The sequence below is a fragment of the Branchiostoma lanceolatum genome, chromosome 8 (genome assembly GCF_035083965.1).
Source record: "Branchiostoma lanceolatum isolate klBraLanc5 chromosome 8, klBraLanc5.hap2, whole genome shotgun sequence".
Classification (NCBI taxonomy): domain Eukaryota; kingdom Metazoa; phylum Chordata; class Leptocardii; order Amphioxiformes; family Branchiostomatidae; genus Branchiostoma; species Branchiostoma lanceolatum.
Window position 1 is genome coordinate 2,003,007 of NC_089729.1, and position 22,166 is coordinate 2,025,172.

Consider the following 22,166-nt stretch of genomic DNA (forward strand, 5'->3'; position numbering starts at 1 on the left):
CAATCTCTTTGAATCCCCTCTTTTCTTTCTCCAGCATACGGATTTTTTCTACCTAAATACGCTTCCTCGGTGGGTGTTTTGCGCTTTGTGGTGCATTCTGTGCCTTATATTTGAGCAGCTCACGCCAATTGAGCAGCTCACGCCAAATCTCGACCCCTCCCTGTCCCATGAGCGACCCGGGACCTTCCCACGACCCGGGACCGCCACTGGTCCATTCACGCGCTCAACCCCTCTGTTTAGTAAACGTCACGTATCGGATTTCCCCTCCCCACATATAAGTAGCGTACACTCCTGTACAGCAAGGAACCGACACAGGTCTGTAGTGTACACTCCTGTAGTACAGTAGCGTACCGACAAGGAGTCCGGCTGGTAAACAGTTGCCGTCCTTTGTGCTCCTACAACCCGGACCGATCAAAGGTGGGACTGACGTCATCTCCAAGCAGACGCGTGGGGTATCGGTTTGGTTTTATATTCCTATATCCATCTGAAGTACAGTCGTAGGTACCCGTCTGAGTAGTGAGGCTGCTGTAGTGCCTTTTAACGTGCTCGAGGCACCTCCTCGATCACGGGATCCCCATTTTACGGCCCTTCTGAAAGATTAATGCAGCTCCAGCCAGGGCTCCCTTCCCCGGATTCGAACTAGGGTCTCCTAGTAAAATAACTATTTAGAACCAGGAGCTCAACTGTTAGGCTACTACCAATAATGAGCTGTACGCGGACAGTCCTTTTTCACGTGTTCTGTGGCGTTTTGTAAACGCTTTCCTATTTAGTGATCTCCAAGCTGCCTTTTTTTGGCAAAAGTCGTGTCGGTTTCTGACTGGACCCAAGGCCTGACCTTTAGGGTCCTGATCTGCTTGGATATTATTTTCTGGTGATATACATGAGGTGAAATTATTAAATTCGAAAACACTAGAACAGGTGAAATAGACAGACTTTCTCTTGAAAGTTGACGTTATAAAAGTAAGGATCTAGAGGTGATGATGGGTCACCCCTCGAGTCTCGTCTTGATACGTTGGTTTCTTTTACGTGCAGAGGTTTGACTCCTGAGGCTAATGCCTGAAGCTTCCTCATAAACGTCGGCTTTACGTCACCATCCGAAGTGACGAATGCAATCCCATACTGTCCTTACTGGGGTCTTAAAGCCTATGTGTGGCGTTAGTTTAGTCTTCAAACGTCGGGAATCGTCAGCCGAGCAGCCACGGCACAATAGCGGCACAATAGCGGCGTTATGACGGGGATGTAGGCGTGCAGAATTAAGGACCACTTCTGATGTTTCCATTCAGGGGAGGGGGGCGTCACCGGCCGCGCGCCGCTGGAGCGGACTGGTACTTACATGTTGGCTCCTTTGCGAGTGCGCTTTTATTATGCTTTTTGTGCTTATAAGCACCATGAAAATGTGTGTTTGTGTGTGCGTGCGTTTGCACGCGTATTTGTGTGTGCGTGAGTGTGTGTATGCGCGTGTGTGCGTGTGTACGTGCGCGTGTGTGTGTGTGTTTGTGTGTGTGTGTGTGTGTGTGTGTGTGTGTGCGCGCGTGTGTGCGGTCTGGTTATCGAACCGAAACAAATTAATTATTCGGCCGCAAAAAAGATTGTCAATACGCAGCTCATGCGGACTTGAATGCACGCACAAGTGTGAGCGGACCCTTATCCTTTTGTTGCTGGTTGTAGTGTCAGCTTGTCTTTCCTTCTGTTGAACGGTTCTGATGTGGTTGACAATAATGGTGCGTTTGTTTACATACTCTGTAACGATCATGTTTAACCACCACATTGTTTATTTTTCAAAACGTAAACAATGCCCTCCTCCCGGTTTGTCCAGTGCCCTACTTGTACAGGCGACCTACATAAACAAACCTCTTAGAGTTGTACACTCGGCCGCCCCTGTCACTTAGGGCCCTGTCACACTTGTGCGTATATTCAAGTGCGCGTGAGTTGCGCATTAACATTTTTTTCGTTTAAATAAGGTTTGCGGGGGAAAAGTTGTTTTCTATTTTGACCAACCGCTGTGCAGACTAGTGATTGAGTGAAGAAATCACTTACTCGGCTGCAAACTTAACCTAAACCAAAATCATGTTAATGCGCAACTCATGCGGACTTCAACGGTCTATACGCACAAGTGTGACAGGGGCTTTACGTCTTACCCGGGACCCATTGTTAGTATGTGGTGCAGTTTATGTACTTTACCGTCTCGTTAGTCGTGCTTTTTTTGTCTAATGCGATATTTCATGTAAGTGGCGTTGGCGTAACGGTTTGGATGTTCAGCTCAGAACCCAGAGGTCCTGGGTTTGGATCCACTGACATGCTGCTACCTCTTCCCTCATGACCTCAATGAAAAGCGGCCAGCGTGCCGATTTGAGCTTATCATGAATAAACAAAGGTTCAAACAAGCAAACATAACAACCCACTGCCCCTACGGCATCAAAAAGGTTGTGGGTCTACCTGTGCCTTTTTCACGATATTTCAGCGAGGATATCATCGACAATGATCTGCGGTACTGGCAGCTGAGTTTTGTAAGACCCTTCTACGACTTTCGCAGAAATGCTTTACGTTCGCTGCCGCAACCCAATCGTACGGCGACTTAGCCTGGTCACAACTCTGCACGAGTCGCTTTAATAGGGCCCCAGTCATATTAAGTATTGGCTTTTTCTTTTCTGACAGTCTCTCTTTCCAGTCGGCCTTTCTGTTAACTACCGTTCGTGAGCGAAGTAATTGAATTCAACACCTTAAAAAAAACTAATCGTTGTCCGCTTATGGGCCTCGGCGGGCAGGCAGCCATCCCAGCACCGTAGAGATACCGGGGAGCTTCCGATGGCATGGCTACCAGGCTAGCGACGGCTGTGTCGAGCCGGGTAGCCTCCTTCGCAGGCTTCCTAGAACGGCGGCGTATATATTTGGAGAGGGGGTGACGCAAGTTCTTACACGGGCCAAGGTTCTCTAATGCCGGCAAGGGAGTTTCGCTGCCGAGGAAGTTATGTCGCCGAGGGACGATCGCCTTTCTATCTTTTATTCTTTTGGATAGAAAGGCGGTCGTCCCTCGGCGACATAACTTCCTCGGCAGCGAAACTCCCTTGCCGGCATTAGAGAACCTTGGCCCGTGTAAGAACTTGCGTCACCCCCTTCCCCCAAATATATACGCCGCCGTTCTAGGAAGCCTGCGAAGGAGGCTAGAGCCGGGGCCCTTACAACAGTAGTGTGAATGGTAACGCTAGTGACTGGTGTAGCGAGCGCGTGTGACACAGAGGCCTTTAGCACACCCATGGGTAAGGTTACCCGTGGTAGTCCGGGGCGAAAGCTTTCTTTTTGACACATTTTCCGCTTGAGAGGCTCTGTGTGCGGGATTGTACCTCGGGTGTCGCAGTTCAGGTCGTGCCATTGTGCCTGGTGTTTCTTAAGTGGTTCCTGGCCTTTTTGAGGCGACGTTTAAGCACCGTGAAGACTTTCTTCAAGTTTAGGAGGTAAGCTCTCCTAAGGAGCTCTTTCTAAACATCTGGTGTGAACCTACGCTGTCCTCGGTACTTGGGAAGTGGGGAGGCGTGCCTAATTAATGCTGCGGTACCAATTGCACCGGTGCCCGTCAGGGGTGTAGTCCCGGCCGGGTCCCGAAGCCACAAATTTGTCAGGTACGGGGGGGGGGGACCTCCCGGTGTTCTCACGGTCAGCTCACGGCGTCTATTTGTTACCGGGTCCCGCGTTGACTTTAAGTCCGAGCTAAAATGATTCGGGGTCCCGGCCGGGCTGACCGCACTGTGTCCAACGGGACCACGCAGGGGTCACACCCGAAAGTGCAAAAAAACAGCCCATGAACCACCCAGCTGGACCCCTTTTTTCAATTAATTGTATACTGAATTGTCTCTAGTATTTCATTGTTGTATTTCAATGTAATTGTAATGTTAAGTGGTCCGCAACATCAGCTTGGCTGCCTGGCGCTCCACTATGTATTGTCTTGTTGCAATTTTTAATAAAGAATAAAGAATTAATTGGGACTTAAGTATAACACAGGGCCAGCATAACGGTTTTCATTTCACCGCTTTTCACGCCTAATCGGTAACCCGCCTGGCCGTATCGGGTGTCCAGTTATTAATGGATCGCTTATAGATATCAGATCAATGATAAGGAACGGAACAGGTGAGTCTACAGGTGAGACAAATGACGTCGTCTGTACAGGTAACGTCGAAGCTTAGTCTTCCCTTATTTCACCTGAATTTCGTGCCGTCGTTTTGCCTACTCTGTCGCGAGATATTGTCACATCGTAAGAGAACATGAAGAAAATCGTTATCTAGTTAATTTAAAGCACGCTTACGTCACCGTGCTTACAGCTAGATGTGGAAAGGCTAGGTGTGACAGGTCGCCCGGTGTAATATAACAAGCTGCTCACAGTATCGCCGCTGTCTGCACATCTGGTGTGATTATATACTGGTTGACTACATGTATAGATGGAAATCTAGACAGAAATACAAATACTGATGACATGTAAACGTAGACAAGTTGCCTTCCATTTGACCTGTAGAAGGTAGCGAACAATAATAATATTTGCCCAGGATTTCCGGACTGACGCTAGCTTTATCCCATCTTGCGTCCATCCTACACCCGATGTAATATGACCAGCTGCTGTAGCGCCGCGTGCCTGCACATCTGATGTGATTACATACTAGTTGACTGCATGTATATTCACCAGGTTGTATTATTTCAGCCAGTAGGTACCCATGTGAGTAATGAGGCTGTTGTCACGAGCTGGAGGCACCTCCTCGAACACAGGACCCCCATTTTTCGTCTCTTCCGAAAGACGGTGCAGCTCCGACAAGGATACCCTTCCCGGGATTCGATCCGGGGTCTCCCGGATCCAACTAATTGGAAACAAGAGGCTCAACTGCGAAGCCGCTACCGATTGAGCTACAGGGACATCCTATATAGATGGAAATCTAGACACAAGTACAAATACTGATGACAACACGGACAGGTTGCCTTGCATTTGACCTGTAAACGGTAACGTTACGTCTTCTACCCCAGGCCGCAGTGTCCGGACTGATATTTTATCCTATCTTTCTATTCTACCGTCCCCCCTGCCCCAACCCCTCGCACAACCCGTACTCGTGTCAACCGTTGCATGTGTGTTGAATGAGTCCCACTACAGGCCATGATAGAACATTATAGTGGATAACGGATAGCAAGGGCTGGATAGAGAGGCGGTCGTCCCTCGGCTACATAACTCCCTCGGCAGCGAAACTCCCTTGCCGGCGTTAAGCCGGCGTCACAATTCATGCGAGCATCGGCCGATTTTGCAGATCGCGGGAAGCTCGCCGAATTTCAAATTCGCCCGAGCGTCGACCATATTTTTCACTGAAAACCTGCCCAGTCACAAATTGAACAGAGCTCGGGCGACGTCCGTCGAACGCTAATAATCATAAATCCCACATAAGACGGTACCATCTCTTGGACACGGACGAAGTCAGAATCAAATGGCCTGGTAACAATCTCAAATTTGGACCAACTTTACTTTCTGAGTTGCGGCAAATCTGTAGGGCACAAGTGAAGTAGGTGGGCACACTGAAAATAATCACATAAAGAGGAATTTTGTTATAGACCAATCAAAATACAAGTGCAGGAGCCACAAAGTCAACAGATCATTCGTTTAACCCCGATCCAAAAATGTTCACCAAATAGAAATCGACCGAAGCTAATCGACTGACACGCCACAATAGAGGTGCCGGAGCATGTGTTTATAATCCAGGGGATGGATTTCCTGTTATGTGAGTTATGTTCTTCAGCAAACCGGTACCTTCTCGTGCCCCGTCTGTCCGTAATGTGTGAAATCAATCGGTACAAGATGTCAGTCCGCACGACCACGACACAGTAGCCTGGCTGCCAGACCCCCAAACTCTGAAATATCTAGTGTGGGGAGTTTGGGGGTCTGGCATCCAGGCTAACGTCACAGAAAAATAATCCAGTTTGCCTAATTGCCATTTGCACAACTGAGGAAATAACACGAAACTCATCCGTGTAGCGTTTCTCGGCTTGACGTTTTCAAGAGAGAACACAATATGTAGAGATGCTGGGATTACAGTAAATGGATTACGGTAATTGAATTGGATCATATCTTTTTTGTCATTGAGAGGTATGGTGTAGCGAACATACATCGGGTAGTACAAGAAAACGAACATCAAGCTGATGTGTTTTATAGAGGGGCGGTTATATCAATTTGGCTGTACAGATACAGAAACTGCTGTGTTACGCCGAAGGGCAACAGTGACTCCTCAAACACGGGACCTCCATTTAAGTTTCTAGGGACGTCCCTAACCGAAGCTAGATACTCATTCCCACTTCAGTGAAATAAGAAAATTCACGTTAAGTGTATTTACCGAGGGCATAATATCAACTGGGCATGTCAGGGGATTCAATGCAGGACCTCTGGGTTCAGGGCCAAACACCTGTCATTAAGCTACCGCAACGCCACTTAGCTTTTATTTACAATGGGAGAACGAAAAAATAACGACAATACCTCCCCACATCTGCTTGGATTTTAATGGCGATCTCAACTTGTCCTTTCAGTTCTACAAGTACAACTTTGAAGTCCCTACAAAAGCAACTGTAACAATATTCACCATGATCTGACGTCGACCGACCCTCTACAAAAACCCTCGTTATTAACCGCTAAGTGCCGTGGCGCTACTGTTGTGGTCTATCGCTTCAGAATCTCAAAAATTCGGTTTATATAAAAGACAGACCACTGACAGGACTTAACCTCCACTAAACTGGTGTTTGTGTGTCTATTGCTGTGGATAACTGAAGCGGGAAATGGCTGTACGTGCTGGACAAAGCTATGGCCTTAGCGGGGTTCATGTCCCATTGTGAAATGTTTTGAATAGAATTTTGTTAACTTGAAAGGCTTTTAAGGTCTTTGTTGTATTTCTGTTGCTAGAAATGCTTGTCATTATAAGGATGTCCTTGTAAGTTGTAGCTCAGTTGGTAGCAGACTCACAGTCAGAGCTCCTGGTCCAATTAGTAGCTAACCGGGAAATCCGGTTCGGATCGGGGAAAGGCGTCTTGGTTGGAGCTGCATATGTCTTTCGGAAGGGACGTACAATTCGGGCCTCGTGATCCAGGAGGTGCCTCGAGCACGTCAAAAGGCCTTACAACAGCCTCATTACTCAGAAAGGTACCTACTGGCTGGACTTCAGCTGAAGACACTACAACAGCCTTAACGTATTACTCAGATGGGTACCAACTGGTTGTGCTTCAGATTAATACATTATTTCTCCAGTACCGAAAGGGAAATCGTTACATTTGCGTAATGGTTCGAGGTTTGTAATATGGCCAGCTGGTGTTGCGACGTTCCGTTGAGCGCCCGCTGAGATGTGACGTGTTGTAGGCCCCCCATTCCACTTGCGCGGCGACTTCTCTGCGACCTCGCTGCGACCGAGCGATTTGACAGAGCGCTCAACGAATTTCATATTATCATTGGATAAAAAACGATTTTTTTGTACACTTCGTGTGTTTCGTTGTCTTTTCAGTCGTACTTTTACATGTTGCATGATATTCCGATTACCAAGTCAAGGGTTACACAAATCCGATTGAGGTCGCAGCGAGGTTGCAGCGTGGTCGCCGTCAAGTGGAACGGGGCCATTGCGCGCCCAACTGTGCCCTGAGCTCCCGAGCCTGATGGATGAACTGGTCATGCGGCTTGACGCTTGGGAGACAAGTGAGAAGATTCATGTGCAGAAGCACCTCCTTGCGATGATTGCACTCGTTGCACGCTGCACATGCTCGGGAATTCGTGTCTGAAAGTGATGCCTCATTGTTGTTATATGGTTTGTTATCTCCATGAAAAATGGAGATATTGTTTTTGGTGTGTCTGTGTGTGTGTGTTTGTGTTTGTGTTTCCGGACTATTGTAGTCAGCATAACTCAAGAACCTCTGGATGGATTACGATGATATTTGGTATCTGGGCGGGTGTTGTGAAGCCGAAGGTCAAGGTCGATTTTGGGCCCCCTGGTATGTGACCTTGGTACTGCAGCAGAACTTCAATTTTTGTATCTTTTGACCTGGACGTGCTGTGGTCTTGATTTTTGGGTGGCAGATAGCCTGTGATGTAATAAAGAAGTGGTGTAGGTTTGGGCCCCCTAGTTTTAGAATGTCTTAAATCTCTTGATGTCTAGTAAATGAATGAGAAGGTGGGGGTAAGATAGCTTGTTAGTGAGTGGGTGAGTGGGTGAGTGAGTGAGTGAGTGAGTGAGTGAGTGAGTGAGTAAGTGAGTGAGTGAGTGAATGAGTGAGTGAGTGAGTGAATGAATGAATGAGTGAATGAGTGAGTGAGTGAATGAATGAGTGAGTGTGAGTGAGTGAGTGAGTGAGTGAGTGAGTGAGTGGGTGAATAAGTGAGTGAATGAGTGAATGAGTGAGTGAGTGAATGAGTGAGTGAGTGAGGGAATGAGTGAGGGAATGAGTGAGTGAGTGAGTGAGTGAGTGAATGAATGAGTGAGCACACGAGATGGAAATGATAGCAACAGCCTGCAACACACGCGCAAAGAACAAAGAACTTACAGACATTGATATAGTAAAACCCAGGAACTGAGACGAACAGAGGCTTTAACTATACCTGGTATTTAGAGTCAGGAAAGGACACCAGAGAATGTATGTAAGGGTCGCAATGTGGAAACTGTGAAAGAAAATAGGGCTGATGACCATGTGGTTATGTGTGACGACAACTTAAAAGCCGTTAAAAAAATTATACCCGATAAGGGGAGGAGAGACAGAAGTGAAACGAGCACTACAGAAGAACAACAAATAACACAAGCTTTGACATATCGATGTGGCAGACGTCACATGCCGTGAGATGTGTATATATGTTTTGTCTTTTATAGATGTATCAGCACTGTTATATTTAACTGAAGTGTGATGAAGCTATGCGGATAGGGCTGACGACCATGTGATTATGTGTGATGACAACTTATAAGCCGTTGAAAAATTATTCACGGTGAACGAGCGCCACAGGCTTAGACATATAGATGTGACGGATGGCATATACCGTGAGATTTGTAAATATTTCTGTCTTCTAAATATGTATCAATACTGTTATATTTTAAATGTGCTATGCTCTCCTAAGGGATGAATAAAGAAGAAGAAGAAGTGAGTGAATGAGTGAGTGAGTGAGTGAGTGAGTGTGTGAGTGAATGAGTGAGTGAATGAATGGATACTTGAATGGATGAATGAATGAATGAATGGATGAGTGAGTGAGTGAGTGAGTGAATGAGTGAGTGAGTGAGTGAGTGAGTGAATGAGTGCTTGAACCTTGCTGTCCCCAAAATACGGGCTTTTGTTTGTATACGGTGCTTACATTGTAGTGAATGAATGAATTGACGGATGGAATGAATGACTGTTGAACTAACAAACAGCTGTACCTCCTCATACAGACGCCATCCTGCTAGATGGAGAAGAGCGCCCCCTAGAGATCGCCGTGAGTGTGCGCAGCACGCCGAGGTTCGTGCTCAGGAACAAGGGCAGTTGGAGGCAAGAGGTACCTGCTGGGGCTTTATCTGAATAAAAACACTCTTTTTACACAACCAAGTGATGCCGCTCCATGTGGCTGTATATATGTAAATCGTTGCGTTTGAAAATGCATTTGTAAGCAGCAACACCTGTGCCGCAGTGCAATGTGAACCAGTCAGAATTGCCCTGAGGAAGGTGACAGATGGTCACCGAAACGTCGGTTGAATAAATCACTTGGCTGTGTAAAAAGAATCTTTTTATTCAGTGACTTACCAACCTGATGAAACTTTCCGAGCCTGTTTGGGTCTTGTGGAATGATTTGACTTTCCGTCCTTAGTTTCTTTAATAATATTGAGTTGGTGTCATCAACGCACAGCATGTACAAGTGAAAGACTTATTCCCGCGTTCACACGCCTACGTGTGCATGTAGGTAATGGGAACCACTGAGGGAAGAAAAATATTATCATCGAAGATACATTTAGAAATGACGGATAAAAGTTTTAGTTAGCCAGCATAGAATAACAGGAGACCTTCAGTCTGTGCATCTTGCACTACTTATGGGTAGCGTGCGTAGTCCAGTGGTTAGCGATCTTGCCTCTGGAACTAGAAGCCCGGGGTTCGATCCCGGCTGTGTCGCTCACCCGACATGCACGCTACCGTTAAAGATCGTAGTCCTTAGGAAGGGATGTTAAGCCGTGGTCCACTGTTCAAATTGCTTGTCGAAAAGAGCTAGGGGAATTTCCCCGTACAATGAACCTGTAAATACTGTACATAGCGTCTGTCTTCCTGTCACGACCAGTGGAAGATTAGCTCATCTGTTCATTGAGTTCATTTTAGCTAAACTGGTTCGAGATCCCTTTCCTTTCCTTTACTTAGGTCGTTGCGCAGATCTACAGCTGCACCCCCGCCAGCCAGCGCAGACTGGTACAGCACTACGGCATCGAAGCGGAGTTTGCCGAGTACTGCCACCAGCAGCTCAAGCGACACTCCGGATCCTCCGCAGACTCCTCGCGATCCGGAGACAACCGGAGCAAGAGGAGGGACTCTCCCAGGAGGAGGAGGAACAGGCACTTTCTTAAAGGAGTGAGCGCGTCTTGGGAAGGAACCGGCGGAGCCAAGGATGAGGATCATCGCTTGAGAGTAAAAACTAGACAGTGGAAGAGTTTTAGCGGGAAGCTGAAAAAGTCGAGTAGCCTACCGTCCTTGTGCGAAGCCATTGAACTGTCCGACTCGACGCACTCGCTAAATCACGTGATGAACGGGTCGCCAGGCAACTCCAGCATGTCGTCTGCGAACACGTCATTCAACTCGGGCCGGCCCAAGTCCGCTCATGAGTATAGCATGGTGGGGTCACCAGAGGTCAGCGGTGTCAGGCAGCCCTCAAAGTAAGTTCTGATTGGGTGTTTGTACTCACGTGACTGTAACGTAATCATCGTCCGCCATGTTTGATGGTTAAAACATGAACCTTCCGGTAAATTTGAATTTGATTCTGTTATTACAGTCACCCGACTTTGACATGGATACACAATAATTAGGGGGTAGATTGATAAGTTGAAGTCTTTCCCGCACCAGATGGTGCACAAGACGGCGCCCATCTACATTCCAATGGCCCTTGAGCCACACAACTTTCAATTACGACAACAGGGGGCTTGTCCACTGGTAGTGGGGTGTTCAACTTCAAGACTTTCCTACTGTCGTTATGAATTTTGATATGTTTTAACGCGCAAAGATTGTAGTATAAAACGCACTTCAGCGCCAGGCTGCCTTGTTTTTCGGTGATAAATAAATAATTCATTCATTCAATCATTCATTCATTCATTCGAATGCCGACTGCTATTTAAGCATCGGAAGCAGTATGTACCATTTATGAAATCTTTGGTATGACACGGCCGGGGATAGAAATCACGACCTACCGTGTGCAAGGCGAATACTTTGCCATTGCACGGGTAACAATGAATTTTAAATCAAGAAATAGATAATTTCTTACGACATGACATCCTGTCTTTAAGGAACCGAGCCCGGAAAAGTCTCGGGAAGACGAAGTCGGTGTCTCAGATCTTCCAGCGCGGCTTGAGTCTGAGGGGGAAGAAGAAGGAAGGGTCTCCTTCTGAACTGTCCACGGACATGACAGCACCAGGTGTGCTTAAGGTGAGGCGACACACAGATTTACAGGTGTGCGATCGCGTCCTATCACACATTGGTGAAAGCGCGGTCACATCCGTTGCACGTAGGTAGGGCCCTGAAGGTAGGTTTTCAGGTAACCCTTTCCCTCACAGGACAGCTGAATTTTGCACGACATATCCAAACCTTCTGATGTAGTCCTGTCAAACGATACATGTGACGAGTCCTTGATTATCCTTTGTGCACTTTAACAGCTCGCCACTAGGAGGCAACAGGAAGTGCGGCGCAATGATTAGTCTGCATACCGAGGCGTTTGTTTACCTCTGCTCGCCACATGTGTAGCGATATAACGCGTTTCTTTTCCTCTGGTCGCTACATGTGTAGCGATATAACGCGTTTGTTTACCTCTGGTCGCTACATGTGTGGCGATATAACTCGTGTTATTTGTGTACCAGCTTGATACATCTACAATCATGTTTTTTTAACCTTTTTTAATTCGGGTAAGATTCGTTGTTGCTGAGCGGATGTGCAGTATGGTAAGCTTTTCAGCCCAAGCCTTTTCTGGGTTCTTTTCCCGAATTTTTGAACGGCCATTCTCGGTCTTCGTCTTTAGCTTCAGCTAGGCACTTACGTAGACGGAAACAAGGTCTTCTTTATGAAAGAGCTTGAATGTGTCGGTGTTGGAAAACATTGTTATTTCTTTTTCATATCTGACCTTTTTGACCATCCCATTCTAAGGTTTCTTTACCCCTGATTTATTTGACGACCTACTGACCCACCTGTCCTGTCCTAACCTCTATTTGACCTTGCCGTGAATAACTGACCCACCTATCCTGTTCTAACCTGTATTTGACCTTGTGGTGACCTACTGACCCACCTGTCCTAACCTCTATTTGACCTTGTGGTGACCTACTGACCCACCTGTCCCGTCCTCACCTGTATTTGACCTTGTGGTGACCTACTGACCCACCTGTCATGTTCTCATCTATATTTGACCTTGTGGTGACCTACTGACCCACCTGTCCTGTCCTAACCTCTATTTGACCTTGCCGAGAATTACTGACTCACCGGTCCTGTTCTAACCTGTATTTGACCTTGTGGCGACCTACTGACCCACCTGTCCTAACCTCTATTTGACCTTGTGGTGACCTACTGAGCCACCTGTCCTGTCCTAACCTCTATTTGACCTTGTCGTGACCTACTGACCCTCCTGTCCCGTCCTCACCTGTATTTGACCATGCCGTGACCTAGTGACCCACCTGTTCTGTTCTAGCCTGTATTTGACCTTGCCGTGACCTACTGACCAACCTGTCCTGTCCTCACTGCGCAGGTGTTCGGCGCCATGATTGAACAAGGTGCGAACTACAAGAGCGTGCTGGCCACGCGGGGGTCCACGGCCCGGGAACTGGTCAAGGAGGCGCTGGAGAGATACTCCATAGACAGGTTTGTTTGTTTGTTTTTGTTTATTTGTTACTCTGGAACTGATTTACACAGATTTGAATTACATGTAATCATTTATTCTTCTACATACTTTGGTCCCATTATTACGGGGCGATCAAAATCTTTGAATTTCAAAGATTGAAAGTTCATTGAGGGACTATGATATGGCCTCCGTCGGTCAGTATTGACCATGGTAAAATCCTGTATTGAGGGACTATCGGAATACTAGTAGCATCTACCGATGCCAGGATGGCTGGAAAAATAGTAGAAATTGGCCAGATAGGGTGAATAGTATGCTAAGGGAGTTGGCTACAGATAGAGGGTCCAATCTGCAAGTGAAACCCTGGCAAATATTCTCCCTATAGCCGGCGTAGTTAGCCTGGTAGAGACTACTATCGGAAGACCTTGGAGAGTATTGAGCAATTGCTGAAAACCTGTTCAGGACTTCGTCAAATTTTGTGAGCTCTCAGTGTTCCCTTAATTAATTAATTGATTAATTACTTAATGAACTTTATTGCTCGACATCTGTGCATGGCACAATAATGGCCTCGCCTCATTGGAATCCCCGCTTTGATATAGCGACAACGGCACAAAGACAGACGTATCACATACTTATCTATCTACGACCAAGAGATAATTGAACAGTCTGTCTTCGCTTTCGTTACTTGTCAGTTGACCTCTGACACTTCTATGAAATCCCCCACAGAGAGACGCATGCGGACTACGTGCTGTGTGACGTCATCGGAAGATTGCGGGACCCCCGGCCAGACGAGATTGCCCATCATTCACCGGGCAAAAAGGGAAAAAACGAGGAAAAGGTGAATTCCTTTCTGATCAAAAATAAGATGTCCTAGCAAAAATAATAACAATGGTAAGGTTAATTAATATATGAAATTGTGTTCAACATTCTATCTCTGTCAAAGACTGTGCATCAGTCAAGCAGAGCCAGAATCGCACTGAGTGTCTGAAATGTAAATCTGAGTGTCTGAGTTGTAACATTTTAAAATTATAGTGAGATGATCGACGGTGATTCCCTGAGAATAAATTGTAGTTAAGATTAGCTCAGTTATAAGGTTTGTTTGTTTGTTTGGTTGTTTTATTGGGATCTCCATTAATGTAATTTTTTTTACAATCTTACGCTATTCTTCCTGGAGTCCATATGTTTGGATTTAAAAGTGTTCTCAAGATCTTAAGGAACGTTTCTCCTGTTCCTTCGCTGCTGTCTCAGATTTGGGAGGAGGAGTGCGTCAGGGTCATCGGAGACAACGAGAAGCCATTGGAGATTCAGTCGCTATGGAAACCGGAAACCGGATACTCCAGAAGGTGTGCTGTTTGTCGTGACATATCTTAAACCTTCAAAGTTACTGAAAGAGACTTTGATTTCAGTCACTGTCACTTATTGGGTCACATGCTATTTTCCTTTAGCGTTATCCGAACATTATTGACCAACAGAGAATGCGGATGAATTTTCCTTTCTTCAAGTTTTCCTAACTACATGTTCGAAGTACTAAGAATGACGTAGATTCTCATTTTGCGTCAACATTCTTTGTATGAAGATTGATCGATTGATTGATCGATCGATTGATTGATTGATTGATGAATTGTCAGATTTGAGATGCGAAGAAGAGAGGAGATCCACCTGTTTCAGTCAGACGGCGTGGACACGATCACGGCGGGCATCAACGCGCAGGCGCGGAGAATACAGATGTCACGTGCTCGGTCGCGCACGGTCGGCGAGGAGGAGCTGTCACGTGACCTGAAGGACATCGGAAGCAGCATAGAGGTCAGTTTTTTTTTCAAGGTCATCTGATGCAGAAGTACCGTGTTGATGAAAACGAATTCCTCTCTGATAGACCAAAATGACCAAAAGTTTATTTCGTACACTAAAAACTATATCAAAATTATGGAAGACGCCATTGTGAAATGATTTTGAAATAACAACGTTTTCAACAGCTTAGACGACAGCAATGTGTGTAAGAAGAACGCTGATATCGATTGTGTTGGTACATCGCACTGATCAGCTAGACAGCTGCCAGCCGAGAAACAAACAACAATGTAAATGATGGTAAAACGACATGAATTTCAAGATATAAACAATAAAAAAAATTGGAAATGGATCGAATAGAGAGCATAAAGAACAATACTCTATTCAAGTACAAATTATAAACAAGTTTGACAGGATGGACATTTCTTTACAGCGATCAGATGTTACGGATTAACGGAAACATGTTAAATGTATACTGTTGCAACATGTTATTGTTCAACAGTTGTGAATAACAACAACTTTTTCAACAGCTTAACTCGAGACTAGACGACAGCAACGAGCAGGAGCCCGAAGAGACCGAGAGCTCTCAGGGCACCTCCTCGGCGTACAGCGTGCGCCCGCCCGTAGACTACCCCTTCCTCCTCACGATACGGGGCTGCAACCCAGAGCTGGACCTGCTGCTGTTCCTGCTGAGCGAGCCGGTCGCCATGGTCGGGCGGGGCGGGGAGGTAGGCGGGCCCGAGAGGGGGCAGGGCGACGGCGCGACGGATCAGGGGGAGACCGAAGGCAGCGCCACGCCGGAGCCGGTGAAAGTGGACATCTTGTTGTCCGGCCAGGACATCCTCCCGCAGCACTGTTGGCTGTGTAGAAAGGCCGCGGCGGACTCGGTAGACAGCGAGCCTGTACGGCAGGTGGTCACGGCGGAACCCCTCCGGGGCGCCCGGGTGACTGTGAACGGCGTCCCGGTCTACCACAGGGTAGAACTCAACCCGGGCGACCTGGTCGCCTTCGGGGAACACTACGTCTTCCTCTTCAAAGACCCGACGTCGGTGCGGGAGATCCCCAGGGAACTGAAGTGGCTCACGGGCCGAGAGTCCGCCGAGCCCGACTACGTCCCCGTCTCCCACTCGGTGCAGACCTCGATCGTCGACGAGAAAAGTCTGCCGGTCCCAAAAATGGTCCTTGAGGAACCCCCTCACCAGGAATCTAATCCGCCAGCCAGTCCCGCGGTAGAGAAAAAAGCCGCGCCGTCACCGCCCAATCAGAGACTTCTTGATTGGCAGGCCGATCGCACGAGACTCAAACTCTGTTACCTTCCCGGGAAGGAGGACGACCTTCTGGAATACGTCACTACCATGGTAACCATGGAAGGTCCCGGATATAAGCTGGCGCCGGCGTACCTGATGTGCGCATGCGTGGAATATTCGGCTATGACGGGAGACCAGACGACAACCCGGAAGTTACTGTTGAAGATTTCTAGCCTTGTTCAAAGCATTGCTTGGGTGAGTGTCTCTGTGCTACTGATGAAAAATTGTGCATTGTTTTCTTTATTTCGATCCAAAATATGATTAGGAGTTCGTGTCGTTCACATTTGCTGAGAAGAGCCAAAGAAAATGGCAAAAATGCGGAAGTAGAAGCTCCTCATTAATTGCATGATTATCATGAAAGAAAAGGTTTTGACAATCATCTTCTTGTGTTTTCTTCAGGAGAGAACGAAGGAAATTTCCAACAGACCAGGTGACAGGTAAGTGTATTGAATTGAATTGAATGATTTTATTGCACAACAATCGCATAAGTGACAATGTATGGCAACTTACAGACACACAATAGGTAAACGTTTTTCTAGGCTAATTGTATAGGTAATAATGTATAGCAATTTACAGATAACGTAGTAACAATCTAGATCTATCTAAGAGAACGCCATTGAAACTACTGCACACTGCTATACGTAACAGCCACAAAGTTAGCGAAAATGGCACTGTCTGTCTGGACAGAAACTTGAACTATAGAAAACCCTGATGATCAAAATGATCTACTGGTCGTGCCAAAGCAAATCAAAACGATAAAGTGTCATTGTTGTCAAGGACGTTTTGCACGCATGTTCTTTGTCGATAAGTTTATTTGAACTATTTTCCGAGAACCATTGTAGATTGGAACTCGTTGTCATCAAGTACCGTAGGAGCTTCCTCACTAAGTAGCTTTAAAGAACGTTTGCAGTCAGACATGTAAAGACTCAGGTGTAACAGACCGTTCGGTGTAATATGACCAGCTACTGTCGCGCCGCGTGCCTGCGAAGCGGTGTGTTACGCCTAACGGCAGTTGTACCGGCCATATAGATACAGATACAGATAGATTGCCAGAAATGCATACAGACTCCTCCTGCACATTTTCCCTCCCCAGACCGAGCGACCCGATCCTGGCCACGGACGAGCTCCTCCCCCTGCTCAAGCCCATCATCTTCTGGATGTCCAACTCGCTGGAGATGCTGGCGTTCCTCCAGGCGCACCTGCCGGAGTACCTGTCGGCGCCGCCCGCCACCCTGCCGCCCAACACCCGCGCCTCCGTCGCCGTGGCGGACGAGGAGGTCCTCTCCGTGCTGGAGGAGGTCGTCATGTACACTTTCCAACAAAGTGTGTACTACCTCACCAAGGTATGTGTACTGCGTCATCAAATTATGTGTACTACTTCACAAAGGTATGTATACTACCTCACCAAGGTATGTGTACTGCGTCGCCGACATATGTGTACTATCTCACCAAGGTGTGTGTACTGCGTCACCGACATATGTGTACCACCTCACCAAGGTATGTGTACATGTACTGCGTCGCCGACTTATGTGTTATTCCTCACCAAGGTATGTGTACTGCGTCATCAAATTATGTGTACCACTTTACCCCTATCTCATCAAGGTGTGTGTATTGCGTCGCCGACTTATGTGTACTTCCCCCCCCCCCCAAGGTATGTGTTCTGCGTTATCGATGTATGTGTATTATATATCACCTCACCAAGTTGTGAATTGCGTCATCAACTTATGTGTTCTACCTGAACCAAGGACAAGGTATGTGTTCTGCACCTTCGATGTTTGTTCACTACTTCATCAATACGTGCATACCACCTCACCAAGGTATTTGTATTGTGTCATCGATGTATGCGTACTATTTCCATTGATACACAGTTTTAAAATGTATCGTGTAAGTCTGGAGACACATTGTACCAAAGTTGATGCGGGGTTGAAAAAATGATGTTGTTAATGTTTTAATGCTTATCTTTGTTACAAGACGGATATTCTCACTATTTTGTTAACAAGTGGAGACTCCATACACGGCAACAGCCTAATATAGTATGTTTACAAACAACAAAACGAACTTTTGAAACGAAATTTGTGTCTTCATCAACCCGGTAAAGTCAGATCTCGTCTTGGAGTTCTCTTGTGTTTGAGTAGCCTGACGTTTCACTATTGTGGTTTTGCCCAGACGCTGTACATCGCCCTGCCGACAGTCCTAGACAGCAACCCTTTCGCAGAGGACGACAAATCATCGGAGACTCCCGAAGCCGGCAGGTCCTCCGACAAACCCAGCAGCCAAACCGTGGACGCTATCACGTGAGTTATAATTAGTCTCCTTTCGTCATTCTTAGTCCAGTTTGTCTAGCCTCTACCAGGCTCCGCGGATCGCTGGAAAATTGTGAAGATTGGCCAAATAGATTGACTAGCATGCTAAGGGAGTTGGCTACGGAGAGAGTTTATTAAGCCACTCTATTTGGCCAGTTTCTACTATTTTCCAGCGAACCATGGAGCCTGGTAGAGGCTGCAGTTTGTTCATCACTCATTGCGATGATCTTGTAAGAAAAAGTCCATTTCAAGTTTACTGATCATGTAAAACTCAGGTGTTTTATGGCCTCAGGTGTTGTGTTTCCTCAGGTGTAAAACTCAGGTGTTTTATTCCCTCAGTTGTTTAATTTCCTCAGGTGTGAAACGCAGGTGTTGTATTTCCTCAGGTGTTTTATTTCCTCAGGTGTTTTATTTCCTCAGGTGTGAAACTCAGGTGTTGTATTTCCCCAGGTACGTGCTCCAGTCCACCTGGTCCATCCTGCAGGACTGCCAGCTGCACGGCCACATGACGTCACAGATGTTTTCCTACCTGTTCTTCTTCATGAACGCATCACTCTTCAACACGCTCATGGAGAGGGGTAAGTTTATAACCCTCAGCATGCTAAGGCTGCTGTTTGGCAGCAAATTTATTTTGCTGATGGGGTTAGTCAGTATTGAGAAGGTTAACCCAGTCTATATTTTTGTGTTTTTTTTCTTGTTCGTATGTCGTGAGTTCGATCCCAGGTCGGGTCATACCAAAGACTCTAAAAATGGTACATACTGCTTTCTCTGCTTAGCACTCAGCATTAGCCTCAAGCATCAAACCTCTGCACGTAAAAGAACCCAACACACTTATTGAAAATAGTAGGAGTGACCCGGTGTACTTGGCCAAAAATGCGAGCCGTAGCGAAGCCACAATACACTACCACTAGCTACTTGAAAAAGCATCATGCTTCACCTCTAATGAGGATGCCTTGAAACGAAAAAACGAAGCAATACAAACAAACATTGTCTTGCTGTCCTCAGGCGCAGGGGGGCGCTTCTACAAGTGGCAGAAGGGAGTCCAGATCCGCGGGAACCTTGACCAGCTGGAGGGCTGGGCGGCGGACGCGGGGCTGGGGGAGGAGGCCGGCAGGTTCCTGGCCAAGCTGTCCGCAGCCGTGGACCTCCTGGCCACGCCCAAAGTACACCTGTTACAGGTACAGTATTTGGTTGCTTTTCTTGATTGATAGATCGACTGATTGGTCGGTGGATTGTTTAGTTTATGTTGTTATTGTTGTTATCTCCATGACAAATGGAGATATTGTTTTGGGTGTGTCTGTGTGTCTGTCTGTTTGTTTGTCTGTTTGTGTTTCCGGACTACTGTAGTCAGCATAACTCAAGAACCTCTTGATGGATTACAATGATATTTGGTATGTGGGCAGGTGTTGTGAAGCCGAAATTCTAGGTCGATTTTGGGCCCCCTGGTATGTGACCTTGGTACTGCAGCAGAAATTCCATTTTTGTATCTTTTGACCTGGACGTGCTATGGTCTTGATTTTTTGGTGGCAGATAGCTTGTTGTTGTTGTTGTTGATTTTCACCGCCTTCTCGTTCCCCCACAGTCCGACTGGGCGACTTTACGGCGGGACTTCCCTGCGCTGAACGCGGCGCAGCTGCAGCAGGTTCTGGGGGAGTACCAGCTCGGCCCCGGCAGGCCCCGGCCCCGGGGATGGTTCCCGCCGCCGGAGGAGGTGGAGCCCGCCCTGAAAACAGGTGAGCCACGGGGTAAACCAAGGAGGTTAAGAAGGCCTTCTCCTTGTGTATATCCAGTGTTGCAGGTACAGGTCGCATCAAGGTAGCTAGCCTCTACCAGTCTCCGCGGGTCGCTGGGAAAATAGTAGAAATTGGCCAAATAGAGTCAATTGTATGAAGGGAGTCGGCTACGGAGAGAGGGTCCAATAGGCAACCCAAGATGGGAATGTTGTCCTCCATGGCCAAAGCCGGAGGAGGTCGAACCCGCCCTGAAAACAGGTGAGCCGCGGGGTTAAACCAAGGAGGTTAAAGGCAACCAGAGCAATATTTGGGCCCCAAAAATCGGATTTTGGAAGTCAATCTATTCAGTCATTTCTATACATGAATAGTTCAAACAACACTATCACAATGTATATGATGCAAAAACATGACGTCATTGTGATGTGAGAACCCACTGAAAACCATCGCCAGAGTTTTTGTAGGCTCGCCAAATTAAGGGGAACATCGTACAGCACATTTTTGCACAGGTTTATAAAATGCTCAAAGTGTGAAGTTAAACGCAGATGTGCTTAACAGTATTAGTAAGTGTCACTACCATAAAGATTTCAGCATTTTCTTTATTTTCATTTTTTTGGCCCTAATATTGCTTTGGTTGCCTTTAAGAAGGCTTCTCCTTGTGTATATCCAGTGTTGCAGGTACAGGTCGCATCAAGGGCAGGAGGGGGCTTATCCGTACAGGTGGCCTGGGCGTCACACGGACTGGCCAGACAGGCATCTGTGTCTATGGAGCAGAGGTTATCATACGAAGACTATGAATAGATTAACCTACGACGCAACAAGAAGAAGGGTGCATAATCATGACGAAAACTTATTGAGCGAAGAGAGAAGACATCTTTGATTGCTCATTGTCAAGCCAAGCTTGATTAAACCGAAGGTTTGGCACTTTAAGGTGCCTTCCTCACCATGCATGTGAGACGCGGTGTAACGCTTCATGAGAAGGATGCGTTTGACAATGTAGAATATTCATTCTCCTTCACCAAGTGGGTTTTACTGCTCGATAACCGGGCTGTGACATGCAGCGGTTGGTTAAAGTAGAAAATAACTTCTTCCCCGCAAACGGTCAAATAGTTAGACTGGGGATAGAAGAAGAAGAATCAGTCCTAACGATCATTTCCCCATGTCCTTCCAGCGGACATCCTGGAAAGCTTCAACAACCACCCCCCTCTGGTGCTGCCGATTTCCGGCTTCCAACTGGACCTGGCCGCGCCGCCCGCCCAGCCGTCCTTCCGGCAGTACAAGGACGCCGTCTTGCGGCTGTTCGGGGAACCGCAGGAGGAGCCTCAGGTGAAGCGACCACAGGCGGAGCCGGGCCTGCAGATCATCGTCAGCCGCCAGGAGGAGCTGCTGAAGCCGAGTGCGACCTCCACTCCACTGAAAGTGTCCTCAGTCGACCCCGTTCCACTAGACACTCAGGTAAAGAAAGATATTCTCAAATCTTTTGAACTTTGAACCTTAAGCTGTGCGTAACGGCCCTTCCAGAATTGTCATGATAGGCTTCAGGCAGCAAAATAAGAGTATTCTCGACCTTCGTTGATGTTTCACAACAGGTCAATGTTGTCTTAGATCAGGATATCGGTTCTATCACAGCCTTGCTGAAAATCCTCTTAAAAATTTTTAAAAATTGATGTGCCGTATGGTAAGGTTGCGTTTCTGGCGGGTTCCGACCGTAAGTCTTAACACACCGTCAGTCCTCTACGTGCGATTTGAGCCTCCGTAAACTACCTCGAGCTCAAACACTTGAATGCCTTGATTCTATCCCTGCCGTATTGCTGAAGCTGCCAGATTTTCAGCCAAGTAAAAACCCAAATTGTTTGACTCCTGACCTCCCTCACGAAACCCGCGAAGCAGGCGGCTGCCCTAACTCCCTAGCTTCCGTGCTTCGAGTCGCTACACCCATGCAAAGCTGTTTTCTTCTGGGGAATACCCTATTCCGGTTATAACCGGGCCCAGCACATAAGGCATGCTTCTGTATCCCTGA

The 22,166-nt window shown here is 47.1% G+C and overlaps 1 protein-coding gene across 5 annotated transcripts in view; it reads left to right on the plus strand.

Moving 5' to 3' along the window:
• Positions 1-21,652, plus strand: part of LOC136440019 (ras-associating and dilute domain-containing protein-like) — a 58,485-nt gene extending 36,833 nt beyond the window's left edge. For 4 of the 5 annotated variants that reach the window (XM_066435760.1, XM_066435762.1, XM_066435761.1 and 1 more), the window contains 15 exons: positions 9,405-9,508; positions 10,357-10,865; positions 11,490-11,628; positions 12,932-13,044; positions 13,748-13,859; positions 14,270-14,364; positions 14,650-14,824; positions 15,337-16,308; positions 16,513-16,550; positions 17,207-17,456; positions 18,280-18,407; positions 18,867-18,994; positions 19,422-19,594; positions 19,999-20,149; positions 21,318-21,652. In XM_066435760.1, coding sequence (XP_066291857.1) covers positions 9,405-9,508; positions 10,357-10,865; positions 11,490-11,628; positions 12,932-13,044; positions 13,748-13,859; positions 14,270-14,364; positions 14,650-14,824; positions 15,337-16,308; positions 16,513-16,550; positions 17,207-17,456; positions 18,280-18,407; positions 18,867-18,994; positions 19,422-19,594; positions 19,999-20,149; positions 21,318-21,637 — 3,407 coding nt within the window. In that variant the 3' untranslated portion in view covers positions 21,638-21,652. Of the gene's footprint in view, positions 1-9,404; positions 9,509-10,356; positions 10,866-11,489; positions 11,629-12,931; positions 13,045-13,747; positions 13,860-14,269; positions 14,365-14,649; positions 14,825-15,336; positions 16,309-16,512; positions 16,551-17,206; positions 17,457-18,279; positions 18,408-18,866; positions 18,995-19,421; positions 19,595-19,998; positions 20,150-20,385; positions 20,408-21,317 lie in introns of all 5 variants that reach the window. The other variant, XM_066435763.1, reaches the window with a different exon arrangement.
• The last annotated feature ends 514 nt before the right edge of the window (positions 21,653-22,166 follow it).